Source organism: Manis javanica, chromosome 10, assembly GCF_040802235.1.
Source record: "Manis javanica isolate MJ-LG chromosome 10, MJ_LKY, whole genome shotgun sequence".
Lineage (NCBI taxonomy): Eukaryota > Metazoa > Chordata > Mammalia > Pholidota > Manidae > Manis > Manis javanica.
This window is the reverse complement of record NC_133165.1, coordinates 2,221,898-2,249,320: the sequence shown is the minus strand read 5'-3', so window position 1 is coordinate 2,249,320 and position 27,423 is coordinate 2,221,898. Positions and strand designations below refer to the sequence as shown.

General features: G+C 46.5%; 1 protein-coding gene across 8 annotated transcripts in view; it reads right to left on the bottom strand.

The window, feature by feature from the left end:
- The window catches only part of GLYR1 (glyoxylate reductase 1 homolog), a 32,852-nt gene that overhangs the window by 1,955 nt on the left and 3,474 nt on the right, over window positions 1-27,423 (bottom strand). Inside the window, exons 4-16 of one of the 8 annotated variants that reach the window (XM_073214531.1) lie at window positions 20,630-20,768; window positions 19,854-20,096; window positions 14,725-14,811; window positions 13,743-13,799; window positions 13,005-13,055; window positions 12,843-12,916; window positions 10,348-10,447; window positions 7,604-7,714; window positions 4,986-5,084; window positions 4,204-4,366; window positions 3,707-3,886; window positions 3,281-3,405; window positions 10-1,276 (exon numbers count right to left, since the gene is read on the bottom strand). In XM_073214531.1, coding sequence (XP_073070632.1) covers window positions 1,100-1,276; window positions 3,281-3,405; window positions 3,707-3,886; window positions 4,204-4,366; window positions 4,986-5,084; window positions 7,604-7,714; window positions 10,348-10,447; window positions 12,843-12,916; window positions 13,005-13,055; window positions 13,743-13,799; window positions 14,725-14,811; window positions 19,854-20,096; window positions 20,630-20,768 — 1,606 coding nt within the window. In that variant the 3' untranslated portion in view covers window positions 10-1,099. Of the gene's footprint in view, window positions 1-9; window positions 1,277-3,280; window positions 3,406-3,706; window positions 3,887-4,203; window positions 4,367-4,985; window positions 5,088-7,603; window positions 7,715-10,347; window positions 10,448-12,842; window positions 12,917-13,004; window positions 13,056-13,742; window positions 13,800-14,724; window positions 14,812-19,853; window positions 20,097-20,629; window positions 20,769-27,423 lie in introns of those variants that run through there. The other 7 variants (XM_073214533.1, XM_073214536.1, XM_073214532.1 and 4 more) reach the window with 7 other exon arrangements.

Sequence of the window (27,423 nt, the reverse complement as noted above, 5' to 3'; positions counted from 1 at the left end):
GGAAAAGAGGAGATGGGCTCAGCCTCTGGCCGAGCTGACCGAGAGGCCCGGATCTCCGTCCTGAAGGCAGCTCTCGATGCGGCCGAGCGGAGCTCTGGAGTCTGAGCGTCCGGGTGCAACTCCTGGCTCCTGCCCCGACTGGCCCGGCCTTAGGCCGAGAGCCCCCGCCTCTCTGTGCCTCCCCGCCACTGCCCCGCGACCATTACAGGCAGTAACAGGGTCACCGCGGGGGCTGAATGGAGTCCAGGACAGGATGTAAAGTGCTCAGAGCACCGTTAGTGATTGTCACCACGTCCCTTCCTGCTGACGACCCTCCAGGGGCTTCCTGTGTTCCTCTGGGCCACTTCCCTGTCCTTCCCTCAGCACTGGCTCCTTCCCAGTAAGCTCCAAGGCCTCCCCTGGTCATTCCATCCAAAGCAGGGGATGCACCACTTCCCCCTGGCCACCTCGATCTCTCTATTCTGTTCTAGTTTATTCATATTTCTGGATCTTCTGAAATTCTACTTGTTCAGATACTCCCTGTGCTTATCTGGCGCCTCCTTCCATTAAAATGTAAGCTCCACATGGAAAGGAAAGGGCTGCCCCACAGGGACACACGGTGAACATGGAAGAGCGCGAGAAGAATGAAAGCGTCACTGTTCAGCAGGGCAGCACAGCGTCCCGCATGCTGAGTGGATGCAGCTGGACACAAGACGCTGCCCGTACGGCCGGCTGTGCTGCTTTTAAAAAACGTAGTCAGGTTGGAGCCCCCATAATTGAGTGTCCATTACAGCTCCAGTGTAGCTGTCAACTCAGAACAAAGGCTACATAAAGACCTCTTTTTCAGGTAAAAGACAACTGTCACCACCTGACTGCATTACAGGAATTGCCAGAGACGGTTCTTCTAGCTGAAGGAAAGTAATACCAGAGAGAAACTTGATTCTTCAGAGAGGAATGGAGAGCACTAGAAATGGTAAGGCAGGGAAATAAACTTTTTTTTCTCTTAATTTCTTTAAAATACATATGATTACTTAGAGCAAAACATCCCAACATTGTCTGGTGGGTTTAAAACAAAGGCAGAGGTAACACAAAGGACACCTGTACCCCAAAGCAGAGGTTCTCAACTTGGGGTTATTTTGCCCCCAGGGGACACTTGGTGATGTCTAGAGACATTTTCTGTCAAAGTGCTGCTGGCTCTGTATGGTGGGTAGAGGCCAGGGATGAGGTTAGACACCCTCCAATGCACAGGACGGCCCCACAGAGAAGTGCTGGTGGCGCCCAGGTGGGAAGCCACTCCCTAAAGCATCAGGGAAGGAGAGGTAAAAACGATCAGTGCTTTATGTGAGGAGGTACGATATTAACTCTAGGTGGGCTGTATAGTTAAGGATGTACATTGTGGTCCCTAGAGCAAAGAAAAAAGCAATGCATCATTAAAAGCCAATAAATAAGATGGAATTCTAAAAAATATTTAAATAACCTTAAAGAAGGCAAGAAAGGAGGATAAACAAAGGCCAGAGGGGACAAACAGCAATCAAATGATGTAACAGCTGCTCCAAATCCAACCATAGATCCACAGACTTCAAGACAAAAGCCACATGTCAACTGACTGGCTAACCGTAGGACCCTTACACTGAGCTCCACACAGCGCAGTGCCTGGATTCACAGCATCTCATCAGTCAGAAAGCCCCTCGCTCCATTGAGAAATTAACCCAAACGTGTGTTTCCAAGCCAGTGAATACTGTACGGTCAGGGTGGAGGCAGGTCAGAAATCACCTCATAGAGAAGCGTGTCCACCGCAGCCACACGCAGAGCCCTGCAGAAGTAACTGTGATAACAAGCTCATGGACAAAAAATTAGAGAATACACAAAGAATTCCATTGCCAAGAGAGACCCCACAGGTAGAACAAACAGGAGGAGCCTGAAATCGCGCTGCAACCTGGAAGAGCGAAATGTTCAGACAGACAAGGAAGAGGCAGATCATAAAGCGAAAAGGCAGGTGTGAAAAAGAGCAGTACTGTTTTATTTAGTTTTTCTTTTCTGGAACAAGCCACTTGAGACCTCTATTTAGCTTGAATGAAGATGTGTATCAGCTTATAGCTCTCGGAAGATACAGCTTCTAACATAAATGAACCTATGTTATTTCACACATACGCTTTACAAAATGCAGCTGCCACTGTAACTCTATGGTATAAAGACGATATTGCTCGGCTGAGGGGTGGTGGTGTGTTTTAAAGACCAAGACTTCCACCAGGTTGATGTAAGCAAGCTGAACTTACAAAAAACTGTTTTCAAGAAGTGCATACTTAATAAATTTCTCATTCTAAAAAATGTTAATGACTGAACACTCCAATTAATAAGCAGATATTATCGGAATGGATAAAAATGCAAGCCTGATTATAAAACATCTACAAAAGATACCATTTAAATATAAAGACACAGGTTGAGAGTAAATGTATGGGAAAAGACATGACATGGAGACAGTGTAAGTATGAGAACTGTACCAGTTAAGACTTTAAGAAAAAGACCAAGAGGGCTATTTCATAATAAAGGGTGAATCCATCAGGAAGATGCACCGGTCATTAATGGCCAAGAACCCAGTAACAACAGTGTTAAAGACAATAAGCAAAAAGGACAGAATTAAACGGAGAAGCATATCATCCCATGATCACAGGTGGATATCTTACCATCTTTAGCAACTGAGAGAAAAAGGTTAGTAAAGGATCTGAAAAACCACTACCACCCATTTTGACATAACTGATTATCTGCAGAACACAATCTTTTTTTGTAAGTATACCAAGACACATAATCTGCTGGGCCACAAAACAACTTGAAATAAATTTAAAGAGTTAAAAATCATACCCGGCATGTTTTCTAATCACAAGAGAGAGACATTAGAAATAATCATTAGATATCCGGAAAACCCCAAATATTTGACAGTTTTAAGTAATCCACAGGTCAAAGAAGAAATCACAAGGGAAGTGAGCGTGGCTCAGAGGAAGAGTGCGGCTTTACAGATGCTCCTGTTAGAAAAGGGAGCTTGGTCTTGCTACACTGCTAGACAGTGACCACAATACAGGGGATGAGGGTTTGATAATATGGGCGAACGCTGAAACCACAACACCGTTCGTGTGAAGCTTTCGTAAGACTGTATATCAATGATACTTTAAGGAAAAAAAAGCTTAAAATCGATGACTCACCTTGCAAGGTTAGACAGAAAGCAAAGGAAAGCCCAGGTAGGAGCAGGGAGGGGCAGGAAAGCAGGGGAGGCTGCGGGGACACGGGACAGTGCCACTGTCATTACCTCATTGGCTGCAGCTGCCATAGGAGTGGGATGGTTGACGGCATCACCCAGCGCAATGGCCAAGCGCAGATCCTTCTGAATGTATTTCAGGTAGAAATCAGGCTTAAAGTTTCCTTGCAGGATATCTGAGGAGGGAAAGCCACTTATCAGAATAAAATAAAGAAACCATCCACCACAGTCAGGGCTCAACACCTAGCATTACTCCCCACCTTGGACACCCAAGAGACAAGTTCCCAGCCTGTACCCCCAAATCCCATCTGTCGTGACTTGGGACTCCCTCTGACCAGGGACACAGACTGACTGGTGAGGGTGCATCTTTCACATCCAACAAGCCTCTAAAGAAGAGACTGTTCTGTGATAGCTGCCTGACCCAGTTTCCCTCCTCCAATTAAAAGTAAAATGCAAGAGAGGCCAAAGGCAACTCACTTTGGCACTTCTGGTCCAGAAAGATGCTGGCCAGCTGTCCCTGATTGAGGATGTCCAAGAGAGTCTGCTGGGACTGGCCTGTCACCTGGGCCAGGGTCAGCCCCTCAGCGATGGTGGCCATGAAGCTCCCCTGGACCATGTTCACGATCAGCATCATCTTGGCCGCGTTGCCAACCTCACCTGCCCAGGGTAAATCGTGGTCATGTCCCAAGACTTCTGTGGGCAGGGGCTTTCTGCCCACCCCCCTTGCCCCTGCTCAGACCCACCTCTACACCCTGGGGAGGTCCCATTCACCTGCCCCCGACAGAACTGGCTCTGACCCTTCGGGCTCTTCCTCCTTCCAGGCACTGACTGGCAAGTCAAAGGAAACCTTCCCATGGGGGCCCCAGGCAGAGAGGCCATACGGGATTGACGCTGTCATCAGTGCGGTCTAGAGGGGATGTGGTCCACCCAGCCTCCAGGCCTGAAGTGGCCTGACAGGTGGGCAGGTGTGTTACCTAGAAAGAAGGAGGTCTTCCCCATTGCCTGGAAACAGCTGCTGCAGTCCTCATATAAGCCCCTGTCTCCGGCTGCTAAGATCACCAACATCCCATCATTAGACAGCTGCTGATTCCCTGAGACCGGGGCTTCCAGAAAGCGGCCCCCCCTGGACACAATCACCTAGAAAGGAAAGTCACAGCTTCTGGAGGCCTTGCTTCTCCCAGGGGTCTCAGGTAGGGGACAAGGAGTACACGTGGGCGGGAGAACTTGGCCAAAGCCCCAAAGCTGACATCTGTACCGAGATGAATTAATGCCACGGCAGAGCCAGCAACTGATGCTTGAATTATATGCAGTACACAGGAAGTGGGGTCTCCTCAGAGGCTCACATTTACTCAGAATTTACAAAGACTATGACAAGCATGACCATGACAATGGCTTGGCTGGCCATATGTCCCACGGCCACTGTCCTTCCGACTTCTTCAGCCACCCTCAGGACACACGTGGGCCAGAAGTCACTGTCCCCTCACACCTGGGCCCAGCAGCTCCAGGAGGAAGGACACTCTGCTTGAATCAATTGTAGGTAACTGCTTAAGTCCAAAAGGCCCTGGAGGCAGCCCGGACGTCCATCCCAGTGGGCAGCACCTCTCCTCCTGAGGCCAGACTAGCTGCAGCTCTGGAGGTCGTCAGTGAAGACAGGCTAGTCCCAGGGCTACTGGCCTCTCCTCTTCTCCCTGGCCCCGGCACTAGAGTAACCAAGTTGGCCATTCTTGGGTGTGGCCAGCCTGAGTGAGGCTGCTACCTGGGCCAGCTCGGTGACTGTGTCGGCATCCACTGTTGACATGTCCACGTAGCACTTCCCAGGGCGGATCCCTTGCAGCACACCACTGGGGCCCAGCACCAGCTGTGGGGACACAAGGGACAAGCAATAGCCCAAGCTCCCAGCCAGATACCCAGGAGCCCCTCAGAGATAATGTCAAATCCCTGTGGCTTTGACTCATTTCCCCATTAGGAACTCAATACTAAAAACTGGTAAATAAGCAAAAGAAAGAAAAGCATTTCTAGTATGTTCCATTTATCTGAAAAAAATGTGTGTTTCTTTTTATTAAAAATCTCCCACTTAAGGGGTGCAAGTTGTAGCACCCCAAAATCTCATGACTATAGACTATCTATGGTTAAAAGAACATATGGGATGTGAACAGATCCCAGAAATGGGCTGCTTTAATTTGTCTGATGGTTCAAGTACAGTTGGAAAATATCCATCATATTATAGATAAATTTTCACAAATGCCTAGGGTGCCTAAATGGTTTTCTTGGCTTCACTGGAGATGGCTGGTAATTATAGATTTGCTTTGTTTATGTCACCGTATTCCTATTATGTTAATATGTGTGTGCAAATTAGTTAGTAGTTTAAAACCTATACATACTTAAGGTACTATACAAGAAGATATGTCAAAGAAATAATCAATCCTCCCAAGTTTCCTTCATATGCTACATCTATAGCTTTTCTTCTTCCTTCCTAATTACAAACCTTAAATAGAATTCGTGCCTCATATCGAATTTACCGAGTATCATAATTCCTCCAGGTGGTAAAGATACCTCGAGACAAGTGCTGGGCATAGAAGCCACAGGGCATAAATCTGCAAAGAAGTAAAAAGCTAACCTTTGCAAACAATATGGCTTCTCTCTCACTTACCAACTTTACATTTCCCTGTATGGCCCCGGAAGATGACTGGTTAGCCAGAGACGGGTAAGATTCCTCAAGGGAGGAACAACCTAAGACAGGCACAGTCGCAGGGGGGCCATCAGGTGAGAATTTGGGGATCAACAGAGGTGAGGCTCAGAACCTCACCCCCCCTGCTTTGAGAGAAATCTTCTGCATCCGTGGATGTCTTGCTGCCCTTGTCTAGCCTGGATTAATACTTAGTCCATAGGCACACACCTGATCATCTGATCATCTACATTTGCCTTCTTACAGCACTAAACTATGTTTTCTACCTTTATCTTGCATCTACCTACCACTTCAGCATTTTATTAAAAATAAAAATAATAATAATAATAGGAGAAATGTGGGATCAACATATAAATCAAGTACAAAAATCAAATGAATATTCATATTTGACCTGATGGTTTATAGGTCATATTGCATGATCAAAACCGAAAGTTTCTGTGATGAATGCCCTTGTACTGTTCACCATGTAAGAATTTATTCACTCTGTAAGAATTCGTTCACCATGTAAGAACTTGTTCGTTATGCTTCAGAAGATTGGAGACTGACGAGAATTAGGCTTGAGATGGATTAATGATTGTACATTGAGCATTGACCCCCCTATACTGAATTTTATTGTTGTTAACAACCATTTGATCAATAAATATGAGAGATGCCCTCTCAAAAAAAAAAAAAAAAAAAAAAAAAAAATCAAATGAATATTCATATTTGAACTGACTGTTTATAGTTCATAATGCATGAGCAAAACCGAAAGCTTCTGTGATGACTGCCCTTGTACTGTTCACCATGTAACTTATTCACTATGTAAGAATTTGTACTCCATGTAAGAACTTGTTCGTTATGCTTCAGAAGATTGGAGACTGATGAAAATTAGGCCTGGGGTGGATTAAGAATTGTGCATTGAACATTGACTCCCCTATACAGAATTTTATTGTTGTTAACAACCATTTGATCAATAAATATGAGAGATGCCCTCACAAAAAAAAAAAAACATATATATATATATATATACACACACACTTCCAATTGTAAAATAAATAAGTAACTGGGATGTAATGTATAGCATAAGGAATATAGTCAAAATATTGTAACAACTTGGTATGGTGATAGCTGGTACCTAGAATTATCATGTATATAAATGTTCAATCACTGTGTTGTACACCTGAAACTAATGTAATACTGTGTGTCAACTACCCTTCAATAAAAAATAATTATCTAAAAAAAAAAAAAAAAAAAAAAAAAAAAAATCTCCCACTTAAAAAGATGGAATCTCAAAATTTTTTCCTTTGGGCTTCTTTGGATTTTTCTGCATTAATCACCATGTTAACAAGGGGACCGGGACTGCACTGGAACTGCTGAAAACACAGTACAGCTAAACAGAGGAACTTGGCACTAGGGCAAAGGCGCACTCAGCCCCAAAGCTTCCAGCTCAACAGGAATACCTGGGCCAGGCAGGAGGCATCGCAGCACAGACCTGAGGGGACCCTCGTCTTTGCATTGTTTGCTCGAATTAAAGGAAGTCTGTATTCAATTTAGGCAAACAGCCTTTACAATGGGAGATGGCCCCCAGAAGGGAAATTCAGCACCCCCACATGCAGACACTCACTCGGTGTGCTGGGGAGAAGGGGAGGAGGCCAGCCAGCTTTCCTGGCCACAACCTGAGATGCCGAGGGGAGGGAGGGAATCCTTACGTCCTTGGCTGCTTTTGGATCCGACACGCAGGCAAAAGTGATGTCACAGGTTGAAACGACTTCAGCGGGGGTTCTTCCTAGGCGGGCCCCCTCCTGGATGAACAAATCACACTGCAAAAGTCACAGATCCTAACGTGAGCTGCAGGCAGTGCACAATAAATACACCAGCCAAGCCAGAAACATGCTACGCCAGTCCTCCTGGCCTGCCTCCCAAGACAGGAGGCTAAGGCTGGGAGCTGGAGACACAACAGCTGGTGGTCCAACTTCTAGAGGGAAGTGGACAGGACACTGTATAAGGACTGTCTTGTGTTTTTGCGTACCTGGTGTCTAGAACAACGTTCTACTTCACAGTAAGCACAAAACAAGTGTCTGCTGAAGGTTTTCTCTTTGAGGAACAGGATCTAAGTGGTAGCTGTGCACAGCCCGCTGTGGCCATCTCGGTTGTGGCAAAACCCACCTGCCCTGGGCTCTCTGGATTGGCCTGGGGAAGTGGGACTGGGGCTGGGAGGCTGCCATTCCTCACTGGGATGTTTCTGGGAGTCTAAAAGGACTAATTTTTTCTTCCTGAGAATCAAAGGCACCCAGAACATCTCATAAGAAGACACATATTGACTTCAGTATATTTCCTTTTTCCAAAGGCATTTAAAGAAGTAATTAGAATAATCTGAAACTATTATTTTGTGTGATTTACATTTATCCCTGTTATCTTTCATAATTACTGTTTATAGAAACTTCAGGACAGTTCATGTAGAGATATTTACCTAGCAGTGCCCCTGCAGTTTGATTATCTAGCCTGCTTTTAAGTACAAATTACTCCAATAATGATCTTTACATACAATACCTCTGGTGTTTTGAATTTAGGCCTCAGTAGGTAGCATATGTGCCACTGATTCTCAGAGAACCAACTCTACTAGATGGAGTCTGAGGCTGTCTGGTCTACGTGATGGGTCATCGCCTTTACTGCAGCGTGCATGTCCCCGAGCCTTGTAGTTTGGAGCTTTATATTATATTCTAACCTTTGCACAGGGGAGGTCTCCCCATTACTCTCCCTTTCCTGAAAATTTTTAAATGTTCCCTTATTGTTCCAGAAGAATGAGAAAATCATTTTTATCAAGATTCTTTTCAAAAAATCCCATGGGGATTGTCAAAAGGATTAAATGGCTTTGTAATGATATTTACTACATAACCTGTGCCAAGCCCTATGCTGAGCACCTCACATCAACTCATTCAAGCTTCACAGCCCCGTGAAGCAGGTGTTTCTGCCGTCACTGCTTTATAGATGAGGACTCCAGGCTCAGGGAGTGAACCACGGTGCTGAGGAAGGCGAGCAGCAGCAGAGCCGCACCTTAGGTCGGTCTGACTCCAGACCCAAGTTCATAAACGCTCTGTTCTACTGCCTTCCCGTAAATTAACCTGGAAAGAATGGCCGTGTTTATAACATTTAGGCTCTCCAACCAAGAAAATAGAATGACCAGACGCACGTCTACCAAAGGGAAATGCACTTATAATGCAAACCCTCTGATTCTCTTGACGTTCTTTAACTGTGCAGTTCAGTCTCTTGGTTCCCCCAGCCTTGAATCACAAAATATCCTGCTGACAGGGACTCTAAGATCTCACTCCTGACTTAGGTGCCTGCAGCACCTATCCAAAGCCCAGCACCTGCCACCCAAACTCCTTAGCACGGCCTTCAGTGCCCTCTTCCCCAGGCCCCCTTCAACTCACAAGCAGTTTCTTTTTATTCCTGAAAAGGACTTTGTTTTAGCAAAATGAAACAATTTACTTTGCCTAGAACACTTTTGTTACTACAAACTCGTCAGTCCTGATACCTCCTTCAGCAATCACACCGCAGTTCAGCCACACCTTGCCGCACAGGGCGACGCTCACCCAGGCATTTCACAAACACATGCTCAGCCACACCCTGTTCCTCAGGAGGCTGGTCCTTTCTCAGAATCTCCTCTGGTGCTACCGACAAGCACAGTGCTTTAGTTTTCTGGTACTCGGACTGTGGTTCTTCATCTTTTCTAGGATGAGAACTTGATGGCAAGTCATAGCCTCACTCCCTTACAAAAGGTGCACATTCACAGACCTGGAATCCCATTTCAAGACCCCTTGATGCTGCAGACCATCTTAGTTAGGTTAAGAACTTCTAAAACTGTCCTGTCCAATATGGTATGCTTGGCTGCAGGCGACTACTTGAATTTAAGTGAAATAAATAATTCAATTCTTTAGTCATATTAGCCATGATCCAAGCATCCAAGAGCCACACGTGGAGGCTGCCACCCTGCATGGTGCACACAAGGGACCACCTCCATCACTGCAGAGGCTCTGCCGCATGGCTGCTGACACAACCCCAACACCACAACACTGTGCAGCCACCAGCAAGGTCAGAGTAGACCTAGTGACACGCACTCCACAGCAGTGGATTTGTAACATACACACACCGACACATAGTTGCATGTGTGCAGAAAAAAAGCATAAAAATATATAATATGAGCTACCTGATGTAATGGCAGGGAGGGGAGACTTTCCATTTCATTTTATACCCCTGGTTCTTATAACAACATTCCAAGTTTATATACATCTACATCTCTACCTGCCTGAACTCAGCCTGGCTTCTCCCACTCTACTGCAGGCAGAATGCTGAGTGGAGACAAAGGAAGAAATTCCAGTCTGTTACCCCACCTCTAAAAATCAAGGCTCTACCCATCCTACGCCATCTAACAAATACTGCCATGAATGCTTACTTTTTCTGCAGTCCGGTTCCACACAGTCACTGTGTGACCCATTTTTAGCAAGTTGGAGACGATGCCACTTCCCATGAGGCCAAGGCCCAAAAATCCTATCCTGAAAAAGAAAAACTGGTTAGTTCAGGGGGGAATGGGATGGCCCCCACCACAAACATGTCTCAGCGGTGAGCTGCCACAATGGCAGAGCCGGCAGTGCGGCAGGCTGGGCCTCGTCACACCACAGCGCTCACAAGTGCCTCTGAATTTAAACGGGCTGTTCTCCACTCTGACCGCCACAGAAAGAGGAGGGTCTCAGTTTATGCTTACAATTCCATTACAGTGAGAAAGCAGACGTCTGCCTTTCGCTCTTTCAATGTTTCCTGATCTGCCACCTTGAGTGCTGGGCCTCCAGGGGCCACTTTAAAGGACATCGGAATCCATTACAAGAAACGGAAGCAATGTGCTCGGAGCCAGCCATCTTCCTCCACTCCCGGAATCAGGATCACAGTTTTCACTTCCCCTTCCTGGCTCTGCACTAAGCCCTACCTTTGCATTCTTCCTGCGGGCAGCAGAGACGGCCTGTCCCTCTTCTTCAAAGTTCTGCCTGAGCTTTGGAGCCAGTTTCTCCAGCGCGTGAATTCTCCCTGCACCTGCCCTCCCTCCCCTCTATGCTGCCTCCACCACACCCTTCTAGTGCAGGCCCACTGTGACTCCGTGATGAAGGCGCAGACGGACAGCGTGTTCTGCCTACCTTCACCTCCTACAGCCCGCTGCTTCCTGCAGCCCCGAGAACTTGGGGCTATTGGCTACGACTGCTATTTTCACATGCTTTCACAGATGACTTTATCTTGCCCAAATGTCTTTTTTTGGTTCCTGCACTTTTTCATCTCTCCTTGCATGTGACATAGCTAAACAATGCCTCTTTCTTCATTTATTACATAGTGTTCTAGTTTTGAGCCTAGGTTTTCTTTCATCTCTAGACATTCCCTGCAGCTTCTCCACGTCAACTTCTTATTCTTTAAGCATTTTCAGACTTCTGGGAGTTGCATCTGCTACCTCTGCAAACTGGCTCTCATACTCAGAGGTTCCCCTAGTTCCTGCTGGAATATGCCCTTCTCACACTCTATCCCAGCAATCTGAATCAGATGTTAAAAATGTAACCCACCACGTTCAAACCCTTGCCCACTTAGGCTTCAAGCTGAAGCTTAAAAACAAGATCTTTCGTCATTCATTGCTGTCAGGGTACCGCACGCTTTCCCTATGACTCTAAACCTGAAGGATTAACGCTCTTTCCCTTTCCTGGTATCCCGAGTCATCTAGCTGACCTGGGGATGAAGCGTCTAGATATTTAACCTGGCATCTGATGGGCCCTCATGTGTCCCTGAGGCAAAATGGAGAATGTGGACTAAGTGGACCGGGTGACAGTACAGCTGCTTCACTTGGCAGCTGGCTTCACATTTTGTTAAGAAAGGGTTTGACTGATGGGCAATAACGGTCTAAGGTGACAGTAATGGGACTGTCCTCAGCCCCACCCTGGTCTTTTTTTTTGTTGTTTTAAACCAACACAATCCTAATTATAGTAAGTAACTGACCCCATCTCTCCCTTTATTAGCACATAACATGCCTCTACTCCATTCTACGAAGGGAATTTCCTCCAAAATAATAAAGAATCAGTGATTTCAGCAGTACAAAAATTATTAGTAAGTAAAAGATGCACCGCTTTTAGCCTGAAAAAGAACAGTAAGGAAGATACAGCTGGAAAATTCAGACTTGGCTTATCTTGCTCAGAATGCTCCTTCTTAGGAAAGGTCACTTTAGATCAACTGCAAACACACCTGGCCATCAGAGTAAAGGCAAAGGTGCGCATGGGCATGAGCTACGGTCTGGGGACCACAACCAAGGATCTGCCACCAGCCTGGGAGGGCAGAGGGCGGCAGGCAGGCAGGTGCCCGCAGGAGAGCGGGGGAAGGCAGGGCAATGGGCTTTATTCCAAAGTCTTCATCTCTCACTCCCTATCTGCTTCCCCTACAGCCAATTTCAGGGTTTTCATCACAGTTCAACTCAGCCAGTGGTTCTCAAAGTATGGTCTTCTGACCAGCAGCAGAGCATATCTGAGAATGTGACCAAAGTACAAGTTTTCAGGCTCCACCCCAGACCTACTGACTGAGAAACCCTGGATGAGGAGCAGAGCAATTGTTGCTTTACAAGTGGCTTTTCCAGATTGACTCTGAAGCACAGGAAGGCCTGAAAACCATGAAACCGGTGCCCCCCGCGTGGGGACTCATTAGTGAGCCATGAAGCCAACCTCTGCATTCATTTACAGGACAGCTCCTATCTCCTGCAAGTCCAACTACTCCCAGGGAAAACCATTATTATTAAGAGTACAACGTTCTCCCTCTCTTCCCAATCAAGCCCCGCAATGGCTGAGATATGACCCCTGAAAAGCCTGCTTGGGGTCCCCCTGCCACCCAGCAGAATCAGACCTCAGGAAGCCTTTTCACCAAAGGTCCTACTTTTTGTCCGTGGGTGTGATGCTGCCATTCACGGCCGTGCTATCTGCTGCCTGGATGGAGGTGGACCCGGTCTCCTAGGGAAAGAAGCACAAGCCACCAGGTCAGTGTGACCAGGGAAGGTCCCCAGCAGAGGGTAAAATGGGAAGTGGGGCGCCTACGCACCTCTTCACAGACTTTCAACTTCTTTGTGATTGCTTGGTAGCAGACGGCCGGCTGATAACGGGAGAAAAAAGGCCGCTTATTAAACTGAACATTTAACTGGTCTTCACTGTAATTTACCTGAAAGATCAGGTCTAAAGTGGGATGTTAACCCCAAAAGCTTGTTTGTTGTCTAACTTTACTGAACTCCAAATGACACATTAGACAGTTACATGTACTACCTTGTTTAGTTCTCCACGCACTGCTACGAGGTCCCTGTGCTGACAATGACAGTGGGAATCAGAAGCCTTGTCACGAGCCCGGAGTAACTGGGCCTGGAACCCGGGTGTGTCCAACTCCAAAGGCACATCCTATCAGCAGTTCTTACCAAGGCTCAGCCTAACTCGGGGAGACTTTCCTTCCACATCCCCAGGGTTCACGGAGACGATCTCTACCAGTGAGCCTGGGCATGTACCCACCCCACAGTGCGGGCTGCCTCACCCATGGCTGAGAGTGCCCATGGTCCGATTTCTGCCCTAGACTCTGAAGGCAACCACAATTTGCTGACTTTCAAGTTTGTTTTTCAAAACCTTGACAATGCCTAATTCACAAGTGGCCTCTATGTGACTTTTTAACCAGTTGCTCTGGGCAGTGGTACAGACAGAGCCTCACTTCCGGACTAGCAGGATGAGGTTCCCATGATGCAACACTCTCTTCTCAGGCCAGCCCCTGACCAAGGACCAAGAGCTCCAAACAACCCACCTTCTCGGTCTGGCTGAGCAGGAAGTGATGGAAATGAGGGTCTGCATCTTTAACAGGCTGAAACCAGAAAATGATTAAATAAAACAAGTTATCTTCCACCAAAAGCCACTTTCTTCTGTCTGGCCTCTCTTCTGGCTGAAACACCCTTGGAAGCTGATCTCAACTTATAACTACCTGGAAACTCTTTTCCCATAGCTGGTCTGAGTCTTTTATAAACAACTCCTGTTCTAGATAGAGGAAAACTGGCTTCCAGAGGTTAAAGAGTAGGTATTTCTACCAGGCTGGTACACAAATTATTCCACTAACATTGTGGGAAGATATTTAAAAGGCATACCATTACTTTTAAAATCCAGACCTCGCCAGGCACTTCAGAAAGCCCAGCAGACAAAGCCAAATCAATTCTCAGGACTTTTTAAATCTTAGGGTTTTGGCCTACATGGGTCTGTGGCAGATCCACCAGTCTCATCTCACTGAGGATCGATATTAACAAATAAAGTGGTAACAACTGCAGGACTTTTCAAAGGCTTGTCATGACCAGGCCCAGGAATGGGGGAATGGTGCATCCACACCAAGGATAAGATTAACACGCAGCTCCTCAACATCAAAGTTGTATATGCAGACAGTGAATGTGTGTTTATATAAAGTATCAAGTGGGAACAATGTGCAATGTATGTTCCCACTTTTGTGAAAACCAATCCTACTCCCAATAAAACTACACATGGGTATGTAATTATATAAATGATGTTTGAGTGGAGGGTGTATCAAATGGTCTGAAATAAGTTAACATCAAGCTTAACAGTGAGCACCCCCAAGGGTACAGGTCTTGCATTTTTTACCCCAAACACCTCTGCACTGTTCTGCAATTAAAAAAAAAAAAATTCTCATATACAAGAAAAGGGGGAAAGGAAAAGCACATCACACTGTCAGGTCAGGAAAGCAGCCCTGAGGCTGGGGCTGTCTGGGCTGCAGGAGAGCGCATTACCTCACTCACAGTCGGCTGCCATTTAAATGCGGCCATGGGCCCAGCCATCATCCCCTTCACAGTGCTAGACTCCGGGATGGTGAGATCCTACAGAGGGAAAGGCAGACGGTCAAGATGCTGGGCTACCTCAGGCAGATGTCCTCCTGCCCCAGACTGGGGATCCCTCCTCACTGCTTGGCTTCACTCACACTCCACCCCAAACGAAACCCCCAGCCAGCTCCACGGTCCCCATGTCAGTTTAGGTCCCAGTTGCCTTGTACCATTCTCATCACTGTCCACTGGGAGAAACAGGGAAAGTCAACAGAGAGTCAATCTTCCTTCTCTGTTCTTGAAATAACAAAATGTTCTTGCACCTAAATTTCACAAGGGTGGTGCTCACTGGGAAGCCCAACTACAATCTGCAGTGTTGTCAGCATGTCGGGGAAAATTCCTTGGCAAATGATGGACACTAAGAAAACAGTACTGATTTCAGAAGAAATCCATCTAGCTAAAATAACTAGAAAGCCACATGGTGCCAATGAGGAAATCTGCACAACATTTCACAGCTACTAAGTGACAAAGCCAGAATTAGAACCCAGGGTGGTAGGGAGACAAGAGCCCTGTTCTCTCCCTAGACTGATGCAAGGAGAGGACCCAGCAGTAAGGGGGCGCTACTCCTCACCCCTAGGCTGGCCCACCCCCGCCCTGGGTAAAGGGGCTGTTCCAGCTGTATAACTGGTCTACTCCCAGGCCCTCCATCACCGACTTTACCTCATACTCCCTTTCCCCACTGGCTATATTGCATCCAGCGTTCCTGCCATTTCTACGTGGATATCTAATGGACTCTTAACATGCCCCACTGAACTCTTGATTTCCCTGTCCAAATGGTTCCTTCCACAGTCTTCCCAATCCTAGGAAATGGCAACTCCACTCTACCAGGCCAAGATCTTTGGATCCCTTCTTGATTCTACCCTCCCCCCATCCTCTAATCCAACAGCAACAATTATGGCTTTACAATCGGTAGTCTGCAATCCCCTCTTCTTTCTACCCCCGCTAATACCCACATTCAGGCCACCACTGCCCAGGCTATAGCAAAAGGAATCTCCCTGCTTTCACTCTGGACCCCTATAGTCTAGTCTGTACACAGCAGCCAGAGCGAAGCACATCACTTCTCTTCCTGAAACTGGCTTCCTGTCTCACAGTCAAGCTAATGGCTTTATTATTGGCCTTACTACCATGGCCTATGGAATCCTACATGTTCTGCAACCCCCACTCCATGCTAATGTCTGACCGCATGTCCTATTACTTTCTCTCCCTCATGACTCCCCAGCACCCCCTTGACCCTCCACCTCCATTCCCCAAACACACGAGACATGCGCCTGCCTCAGTGCCTTTGCATAGCTCCAGACCTCTTCCAACAGTTATCTATTTGGCTCACATGTGCACTTCAGGTCTCTGCTGAAATGTCACCTTATCAGAGTGCTTTCCTTGTCCTCCTGAATCTTCCCCCATTAGAACATGATGCTGATGCTGTGATATAAGATGCTTTTATAGGGCTTACCATGTGCGTGCCAGACATTACTGTAAGCGCTCTTTCATACGTATATTTCCACAAAACCTTCACAATCTCCTGAAACAGAACTATTATCATCTCCGTCTTACGGAGAAGAAAACTGAGGCATAGACTGCTTAAATAACCTGGCCTATGGTCACAGAGGTAATAATTAGTGCAGTGGATGAAATTTAAACCCAGGGAATTTGGCTTCAGGGTCTATGTTATTACAAGTAGTTCTATGAAAGCAAGAATTTTGCCAATTTTGTTACTCTATATTCCATGCTGGGAACCATGCCTAGCACACAGCAAGTGTTCAATATTTTTTGAAGAAATGAACATGAGAAGGGCCTTGTCTAACTACCATGCTGCTTTATCTCTAGACATCTGGCCTATGGTGGAGCTGCTCAGTTGAATAAAGAGTTTGGGGGAAAAAGAGGCCTAGTGCAGCACTGCCCTACCCAAATAATTTCCTGCCATGATGGACATGTTCTGTATCTGCACTAATACAGTAGCCACTAGTTTCACGTCATGGAGCACCTGACATTAACTAGTGTAACTGAGAAAGTGAATTCTACATTTAAATGGAAGTGGTCCCTGTGGCTCCGGACAGCAAACCCTGGCGACTTGTCCAAGGCCACAGGGATGGAATGAGAGTGAGGCAGAGAACAGAGCTCTCCACCAAGCACTGTCCAAAGGCCTCAGCTCCCACGCTGTTGCCCGCTGCCCTGCCCTGGGATTTTAGGAGAGCCACAGGACTGACAGTTCCGTTCCTTTGGGGTAGTTTGTGCCCAGAGTTGTAGTTCTCATTCTTAGCTCATGACTCGGAAATAAGGGCCTCAGAGAGAGGGTGAGAGCACACCTCCAAGTCTGCCAGCCTGTACCTGATCAACACGTCCGCCATCAAGGTCAGCCTTTTCCATTAATTCCTGCAGGACAGGGGATTATGTCCCAGAAGGGCAATCACCTGGGACTTTGCCGCCTTTCAGTTGAGGGCACCACTGTTTCAGAGAGGAGCTCACCTGCCAAGTGGCAATTACTCTATCCACACATACACTCTTTAGACCACAGGACACATTAGCTTGTAAGATGCACTGAAATTCCAGGCCCAGGCACAGATTCCTTGCATCCCTGAAGGTGAAGATCAATGATCCGAACTAAAATGGCTGCCTCTGCGCTGCACAACCAGCCACACTTCTTCCTTTGCTGCAGACAAATCCCTTACTAGAGGCTGGGCCAGGCAAGGAGACCTTCTAAAAGGACCTGCCAAAGGTCAGTAGCAGGCAGAGCTCTTGGATGGAGATGTGGCTCTGAGAACAGCAAATTAAATGTTACTACTCTATAATTAATAATTCAGACTCAAGGGCAAAATGATTTTCACCAAGAGCTTGTGAGAGGAGTCCTGAGCCGCGGCCACCCCTGGGGCTGCACTGACAGCTGCTCACTCACTGCACGAACCCCACTGCAGAGAACACATGCAGGCATCTCCTATGTGGTGTACTGCAGCCACTGGTCTAGGAGCTGCCCATGTTACTCCTTTAATGCTAACTAGACCTAGGAGGCAGGAATTATTGTTATTCCCCATGATCAGATGAAGACACTGAGGCCAAGGTAGTTGGCTAAGGTCATAAAGCTACAGCAAGTCATGGAGACACGATTGAAACTCAAGGCCTTCCTCTTAACCTCTCCTGTATACTCCCCTTTATCTAAAAAGTTGTCTCTCTCCAGGGCCAGCCCAGGAGTTGGCAAGATCCATCCACTCATGCAGTGAGAGAGCGGGTGTCAGTGCAGCTTAATACACCAGACAGTAAGAATTTGGAAAATATTATCAGACCTGACAGCCTGGGTTTGGCTGCAGCTCCAGGAAATCAATCCAACTGTATGAAATTAGATCATACCCCCTGGGAAGTTCTTCACACACCAGAGCTTAGAGTTTTCCAAACCCTTTCCACCTCTGGCTGGCAGTTCCCTGTGATCACGGTTACCCAGGCCTGTCCCCACTGACAGCCACTCCTACCTACTTCCAGTCTCAGGTCATTTAACAGCAAAAAGGATCTCTCTAGTGCTGAGATCACACAGTGGCAGCCCAAAGGCTGAAGCCAGCCCAGAGATGCTTCCTTGAACCTAAAAGTGTTTTAAAAATGTGAATTAGCCTCTAACATGTAAAACTGGAACATTCCATGTAAAAAAATCTGTATTTCTGGCTACTTTTGAAAAAAACCAGATGATGGGCCAAAGTTGGCTCGAGCTCTGGGAATGGAGGATGACCTCCCCAGGCTGCCAGCTGTTGCCACCCCCAAAGCGCTCAGCGAAGAGGTAGGTCAGGGCTGTGGGACCTGAGGCCCCCCTTCTACCCATTTACCTTGCTGGTGTCTGAATCTGTAAGCTTTGATCTGATGTCTAGTGTTTCATCACCGCCTTATCACCCATCTATTCCCACCAGCCATCTGGTCTCACTCCCCCTTGATCTTGTTCTAACAATCTTCCCCTGTGTTTTGACAGACTTCTCTCTCTGTCTTGAATTCTCCTCCCTTGGAAGCAGGTGAGAGGCATGTTATTGCTACTTAATTTTGCAGGCTCGTCCAACGCCTCCCCACCCCGAACAAAGCAGAACAGAACCCTTCACTCTTCTCCCTGCTTACTTTCCCCAAAGACAAGCCCCACATGCTCTCATGGATCCAACATCCTTTCTACACATCTGCCTCCTGAACCTACATTTCCATTCCAATGTTGCTCCAGGCTCCCTGGATGTCTAGGAGTCACCTCAAATCCATCACACTGGAAACAGAGGGGTCCTCTTGCCGTGTAAGCAGCTCTTCTCCTGACTCTTCTGCTCTCAACAAAGAACCACCACTTCCCTAGGCACAAACCTGAAATCATTTCCCTTCCCCTTTCCTTATCCATCCTCTATGTAACCAGTTGCCAAATCTTGCAAACTCTTCCTCTGAAGTGCCTCTCACGTAGTTCCCTTTAGTATCTGCTACAGTACAGCTTCATACAGCTCCTTACGTCTGCACACCTGGGTTGTGCCTTCTAACTGGCCTTTCTTCTCTGTCCTCCACAATCACTGACACACAGCTTGGAGCACACTGCCACCTCGACCCCTGGTTTTAATACCTACACGGCCCCCGACTAACTTCATGAGAGTATCACACTGCTTAAGCAGACCTCGAGGCTCTCCAAAATCCAGGGACTACCTGCTTTTCTCTCCTCACTGTCCCTCCCGTTCTCGACCAGTGCTGAAAATATCCACATCAACACTGAGCCCTGCACAGCCTATGCCCTCTGTCTCCGGAATTTCCTCCCTTTTGTCTTGCTAAGCCCTTCCGTGCCAGCCTCACATGCCAGCTCAGGTGGCCTGTGGCCTGTTCTCCTGCCGTGACCCTCCTCGTCGATTGTGAGATCCTATGCGCCGTGTTCTTATTTCATTCCCGAGCATCCAGGCTGTGGCCCTCCCCTGGTCTGCAGGATTCTTCAGGGTGATACTTAGCACAGGACTTTAAGTCCACTCAGTGAGCTGCAGTATAGTGCAGAGCTCAACTCTGCCATACACAAAAGGTAGTCACTGTATTCCAGAAGCTACAGAAATAAAACAAACCTTCTCATCCTTTGGGGGCCGACCCCGTTTCCGGGGACTCTGCTCTTGGGCTCTTTTCAGAGGGGACTTGGCGCCTCTCTCTGAAGAGCCTGAAGACACCCTCTTCTTTCCTTCTCCCATGTTCTTCTTCGCCTTCCCTTCAGACACGCTAAGCTTGCGCTTCTCATCGCCTGGGCTCAGCCTACTTCTCTCCTCACTGGAATTACGCCGATTCTTGTCATCAGCAGAATTGTGGGATGACGTCTGAAAGTATTAATAGTGATAATGGTAATGGCCACAACAGCTGCCACCCCCCCCACCATTTATGTGATAAGAGCTTTATGTGAATTATTCATAGACAGTCCCATGAAACGTGCTCTGCTGTCATCCCCACTTATATCTGGGGATGTAGACAAAAAAAAAAAAAAAACCGAGTCACTTGCCCACAGTCCCAAAGTTAAGGAGTAGGACAGACACCCAGGCAGTGGATGTATTCCAGAAGCTGTGCTCCTAATCTGTGCACTCCAAAAGGGCGAAATGCCTGTGCTGCACCCAAATCTGAGATACTTCTCCTGGGTCCAAGTTACTTTCCAAAAAACATTATATTCCAGAAAGGTCAGCCACATGCACGGAGTTTCAAGCTGATTAGCAAAATGCTGATACCTTAGAACTGAAGTAGCACTCTCTCCGCTGACATTTCATAAGAAGAGAGTTTCAGGTCTGGGTGACATAAATCTGTTACTATGCAAAAACAGCCAGTCTGGTGCTGGCGTAAAGTGAGGATCGGAGCCTCTCACCTGGTCTTTCCCTTTGGCTCTCCTGAGGAACTCCTCCACGGCATCCACGGCCTGCTGGAACCGTTTTCCCTTGTTGATCTTGATCATTTCCTCCTTATGTGCGTGATATGGCTTTAGCTGTTCCACTTTGATCCAGGCACTAGCAGGGAACACACACAGAGGGGGAGGTGACCCACACACCTATGCCAGAAAGTACCAAAGGCTTCACCGCAGCACAATGCAAATATTCATTTGCTTTAAAAGGACTTTGAAATAAGTCTGCCATTTTTTCAAAACATGCTCTTGGGCCTAAATGTATGTTTTCCTGAAACAAGCAGAACAACAAACAAAACCAGAACATCCTCTATACGAAGTCACTGTGTTGCAGGCCATTTATTTCCACCCTTGGTCACCAGCATTCCATGTGGAGCCACACCCCCTGCCATCTGCAGCAGGCAGAGGAACCTGGACATGCTACCCCATCTCCCACATGGGTCCCAGGGAGCAGACCTGGAGGCCGATCAACCAGAGCAGCATTACTGCCCATCCAGAACCGGAGCCAAACGGACGGCTCATCAACTAACTAAGAATCAGAGATGCTATGCGAGAGGGCTAAGGAAACACACCATCTAAAACCTGTGACTCTTACAGATATTTACAGCTATGGAGCCTATATTTGTTCATAAATGATTGTATCCATGGCTACCAAAACACATAAAACACGTGACACATGGTTTGGAATGAGGGCAGCAGTTACAAAAGGAGGACTTTAAAAACAAGATTATGCTTGTGATCAAAGTACAACATACTTTTCTGATACTTAATTTTTAATTCCCACCATTAATGAATAACACAAAGTGAAAAAAGCTACCAGTTGTCAATTTGGAATATCTGACCTACCATACTGACCTGAACAAATCTATTCCAGGCTGGCTTTCTGTAGTTTCCCCAAAATGACATTTAGTTTCCCAGTACAAAGGAGAGAACTATATAGCCTCGCCAAGATTAACAGTTAATTTACATGTTTTACCCTGTAACACACATAGGTTTCTTAGTACAACCTTCAGAAAAAGTGGGTCAGATTAAGGATGTAGAAACCGAGCTACCACACTGACTTAGGGTTCTCTCCTTCAGAGAAAATTAGAACATCCACTAATAATAGTCAAAGTGCTAATATGTGCACATAAAAATAGAGGTACCAACAGCAACCTATGCTTTGAATGTTGTTAATGGTTGTGACACCGAGTCTGCACAAACACAACAGCCTGCGAACACAACAGCAAAAGAGGCCTAGGCACGTCACCGCCGGCTCAGCCGGACCAGAGTGCACCCGATGGCGGGCACTCAGATGCTGGCTTGCTGCACAGCGCTGCGACCGGACGGCAAGCAGGCACCTTTCTAGTGACCCACTCATTTTCAAGTTCGAAGTTTTTACATGACAGAGCCAATGGGCCCAATCTACAGGCAGGAAAAAAAAGGAATTAAAATTCGACCCCACACTGCCTGGCAGGGCATCACTGAGCTGGGCCTTTTGCCTCTCCTTTTGCACTGACAGGGTTTTTAAGGACAGAGCGATCACATGCAAAGCCAGACGTGCCCTGAAAAGCAAGTTAAGCTGCCATCTTAACTGGCGGCTTGGAGATGACACAGGCATCAGTGATGCAGTGTACGAGCCCTGGAGTCCTGGACGGACCTCTTTTCCTCTGAGGTCACAAGCCGAGCTGTTTGCGAGCTCCAGCATAAGACCGACAAGGGTTTTTCTATGGAGCTGCTCTCGATGGTGGAATCCTTATCCCTGCCCTCTCCCACCCCCACCTTAACCTCTGATTCCGAGGAGTAGGAAGGTAAGGACATCTGTGGAGGAAGCCCCAATAAATTCATGTCCATCTTGTGGTGAAGCATTTTAAGTGGATCACTTATTTCTTCCAGAAAATACAATCAAAATTTCATCATCCTGAAGACTGACATTTGACGTACTCAATGAAAATTTCCTCTATGACCATTTTTGAAAAGTGAAAATGGTTTGCTTAATGAAGTAAAGGTATAAATATAACTTTGAGAAGGTAAATATAAGAAATGTTAAGCTACTTAAGGAATCAATCTCTTGCTGGAGAAGCATCCTGTGGGTTTGTTTAGAAAAATAGTAAAAAAAAAAAAAAAAAAAAAAGCCAGCCCACCAGAGCCCTAGGAGGGCTATCTCTTGAAAGCAAGCCAAACTGAAATCACTTCAGCCAGATGAACGGCAATTTTTTCTCTAAAGGCCGCACGCAACACCCTCTGACTCCTTAAAGAGGGTATGCTTTTCAGCTGGAGCTTCAGGAACACCCCATTCTCTGGGCTTGGCACGCAGCTTGTGCTCAATAAATAATCACTGAGCAAACCATGCCTTCCGCTGGGGGGCTGGATTGCGGCCTCTGGGTTATATGCTGTGAGCTTTAGTAGCTTTTTGTGGTCGTTGCTGCTGTTTGGTATTTTTGTGACTGTTGTTTCTTGTCCTGATACAAGCTGTAACTTGTGATTTGATTTCCTCATATCATCTTCCCGATGCCTAGATGGAGCTGGACCTTTTCTGCCCAATTTGCTGCAGGCTGGGAAGTCAGAAAAAGCAACTTAGTCAAGTTGTGTCTAAAGTATGCACCTTTACTATTATGTACAAGGAAGTTAATTACACATTGTTTGTAGAAGTAAACGTCTGAAAACAAACTACCTAGCAATCAGTGAGGCCATTACAAGAATGAAATGGAAGGTCCCTTTAGAAATTTGGCAAAATGGAAAAAAAACAAAATGCAGAGCAGAGTGTGTAGTACACTACCACTTGTGCAAAAACGAGGCAAAAGTAGCATATAACCTTTTGGTCACACACAAAGCATCTCCAGAGGGACACCCCATGAGAAACTAGTATAACTGGATGTCTGTGGGCCCGGAACTGGGTGGCTTAGGGACAAGGGATGAGTGGAACTGCTGCACGGTTTCACAGTTTATAGCCTGATTTTTTAGGGGTGGGGTGACAATAAACATGTATCAACTTTGAAAAACAACAAATTAACAACAAAGGCTTTTGCTGAAGAACACAGGCTGCTCTAACCACCGGAGCGCTCTACCCCCGCCCCATGACGCCCTTCTCTGTAGGTTTGCTCAGGCAGGGAGCTACTGTCTGGCTGCCTGAATAACTGTACCTGTAACACGGCCAAGGGCAGCAGACTTACCCTGGCATCTGGATATACCTCCTGCAGATTCTTTTCATTTGTAAATACAAACCTTCCACTACCCGACCCTCAGGTTACACACTTCACTCAAAATGAATTAAAAAAGCTTACATTTTCAAAAACTTCTGCTAATTCTGCCTTGCTTTCCCCTTAAATTAAAATCATGCCATGTAGGTATCATATAAAAGATGCCAGTCTATCAACAACCTCAAAACACTCACGTATGTGTCTCAGACTTTGTACAGACACGATGACCCGGGCAGGAGTCAGGGTGGAGAGAGAGGAAGCACATGCACAGTCCAAAGGTGAGAACAGGACAGCGGCACAAGACGTGGGCTTGCTTCTCCATCTGGTTTTGGTGAGCAGTACTTAGTAAATGATTCCTGTGCTTGTCCTCCTTTTAAACCATTGCGAGAGGCTGGGGATTACTGAGGTGTTACGGGTCCAAGTCTAAGCTATTCAGAAATCAACATACCCAAAACCACAAATCAAAAAAAAAAACAACAACCAAAAACCCACAAAGAATATAACTAAGAATTTCTCAGTTAAATTTAAAGCCACAATTACCTTACAGACATCAACAAAGACTTCCAGACAGATAAATTTAGAAGATTTTTGTTTCAAATCTTGAAAACTGTCCCAAATGCTGGGTGAGGCTTTCAAGCTGCACTGCCTATGCCAACACGGCCAGTCACTTCTTTCTGTGCCAGACTCTGTCATTTCTGGTGCATGACCCCTGCTCCTGGGGTCACTGCCTCAGCCAGGAAGGGAGTCACCCACAGGACAGGAGCTGCCGGCACCTAGGAAAGGAGAAGCCACTGGGCGCTCCCTAGGAGAGCTGTCGTCTGGGCCTGGAAGGGGGATGCTGCTGGCTCGGCCCAGACTCCAGCAGCAGTGGACATCACTATCCACTCGGCCCAGTTCTCCAACCACTACGTGGTACCGGATGGAGGGGAGGAGGGCCAATTAGGTGCCAGGTAAACAGAGAAAAGGATGCTCAGATGGTTTTCTCTGCCATGCTTCTAATTATAGGCCACAGGTTTTTCTAGAAGTTAGTTTAGTATTCACTCAGACACCTCACACCTAGCTGTCCCACTTTATATCTGGCTTGATATAAAAAATACCTCAGGCTGGGATCCTGGATATCTAATCACTGAAATCCACAAATCTCCTGTCTCTTAATTTCTACATCTGTTAAAAAGTAAGAACCTGAACAACCATTCCATCCTTTGCTGAAAAGGCTGTTGCGAGGATCAGATGCAAAGACTGCTATAGCAACTCTGAGGTAGTCGTTCGGGACCTGCCCACTGTTTGTGCACAGCGTTTTCTGAACGGGTTTGCGTCTGCCGGTTTTTGAGCATGCGCAAACTAAACAAACCCCTTCCACTCTGCCATCTGTGCGCACCGATCAGACTTTTAGACCCTGAACTCAATGTCTACTCTGATGGGCAACCACCTGTTCAAGGTGGGCCCTTATTTGTGCCTGAGACTTAATCTTCGGCTGTGGTCACCTGGTGAAGTTGGCAGAGTTACACTGAAGTTCTTTTTCCCTCCATATATCCATCAAACAGGAAATGACTATGGGTAACTTGCCCTGTGGCCACCCGGACTCGGGGACAGCCAAATCCAACCAGATCCGGTCACCTTACTAAGTCCTTCCCTTACAAGAGAGGCTGCTTAGGAAGGTCTGGTCCTCTCCTCCTAACAATGCGATGTCAACACAAATTGTTAGATGTTTTGGCCCACAGAGGGCAAGAGAAAGATTGGGTTTCTTCAAAATGGTTGAAGTCATCATTTTTCTTGTCTTAAGGGCTACCCTTGTCACTCTTTAATTAAGATCCTTTTGCTAGTATAGGAAAATCATATACATTTTTTCCATAAGTAGTATGTCAATTCTGAAACTGAACATCTCTGACTGAATCCTACATTCTTCAGGAACCAGGAACAGCCTCCCTGACTTCTTGCCCAGCAAGGAGAGGCCCCAGTAACCCTCAGAGCCTCCACCCCAGGGTGTGCCAGGAGCACACGCCCCTCTCCCCGACATCAAGTGTTTAAGGTGAGGTACAGCTTCTACAGCTACTCATGGCTTTGCCCTTCACAGAGTGGTTCTCATCCCTAAAAGTCCACTCGCATTTCCTGCCTAAACGTCCTCTTAGCTGTCTGTTTCTTATAGTGCTTCTTACATATGCCCTGAACATGGCCACACATTAACTCTACTCGTGGTGCCCTTTGCTGAAATGAATGACCGTTTATGAACAACTCAGTGTTTATCTCCTTAAAGCTATTAGTTCATTAATTCTGACTGTGCTCTTTTTTCAGTTTTTGCTTTTTCACATTAAAGAGTCCTACTCTTTTGTCTGACTTGGTCCCTTTTCTGATCTTGTCTAGTTCCACAGATCACTTTGGGAGGATCGACTGCAGTGCACACAGCACTCCTGGTGAGGCACAATATAGTTTCCCACATAAAGGTGGAACAATGTAAAAATCAGAAAAAAAGACCAAAAAAAAAAAAAAAAAGAACAATGCATTGTTTTGTGTTTAAAGTCTTTTTAGTCAAAAGAGTGGACCTAGCTGACATCCTTATGAAACTCCAATTCTCATTTACCTTTCTTTCCAAACACAAATTCTCTCTCAGGCGCAGAGCCCATGCCGCTCCACACTTTCCTTAAAGGCATCTGCTGCTCACCACCTTTCTATTCTCTTGTGGTAGAGCTATACCCTGACCTGAGTCTGCTGAGCACCTATGGCATGCCAAACCACACCGTGAATGTGCCATACCTCTCTTTCAAGTCTATGAGGTAAGGAGCATTGTCCCCACACATGGGTGAGGGCACCGAGGTCTGGAAAGGGCAAACAGCTTGACCAAGTCATAGAGGTGGAACTGGTATCTGAATGCGCGTTAGGACGGTAACAAACCCAGAACTCTTCCCCTCAAGTAATTCTGTGTTACCCGACAATCTAGAGATTTCACCTTCAAATATGCAGGCATTAAATAGCACCTCCTTAACACTGATCACCAGGTACCCCTCTCCCCGCCATGAACGCCACACATTCTGACCCTTTGTTTCCTTTCAGCAAGTCACCTACCTCACCACAAAAAAATGTTAGTCCTGTGTCACCTTAACTGTCAGATAGTTTTTTTTGTGGAACTCTTTCAAGAGAGTTTAAAAGGTTTAAATGTATCTAATGGTTGTGCTGTGTCTACTTGCTTATGGATCCCCTGGAAAGACTTCAGCTAGAAATCACATCACTACCACCAACAGGTTACTTTTGTGTTCACTACTTGCACCCTCTTCTTTGGCTTCACCTGTTTGCCTGGTTCAGTGCTGAGATTTACTCTACCTCAATTTTCTGTGTCCTATCTGTAGTACTTATAATACTGCAGGATCAATTAATTCTTCTGGCATTTTTTTCTTTTAATTTTAAGAACATAATGGCTTTCAGGCTTCCTGTAATCTGATTAAGTCCCTACTTTCTATGAATTCCAATTTTTGTTTCAGACTTCTGTACTTTGTTTAGCTAACCAAGATGGACCAACCATCTCCAAGCACAGATCTTTAACCCAGGCAGGGAGCCTCTTTCTGCCCATACATCCTACTTAATGCCCAG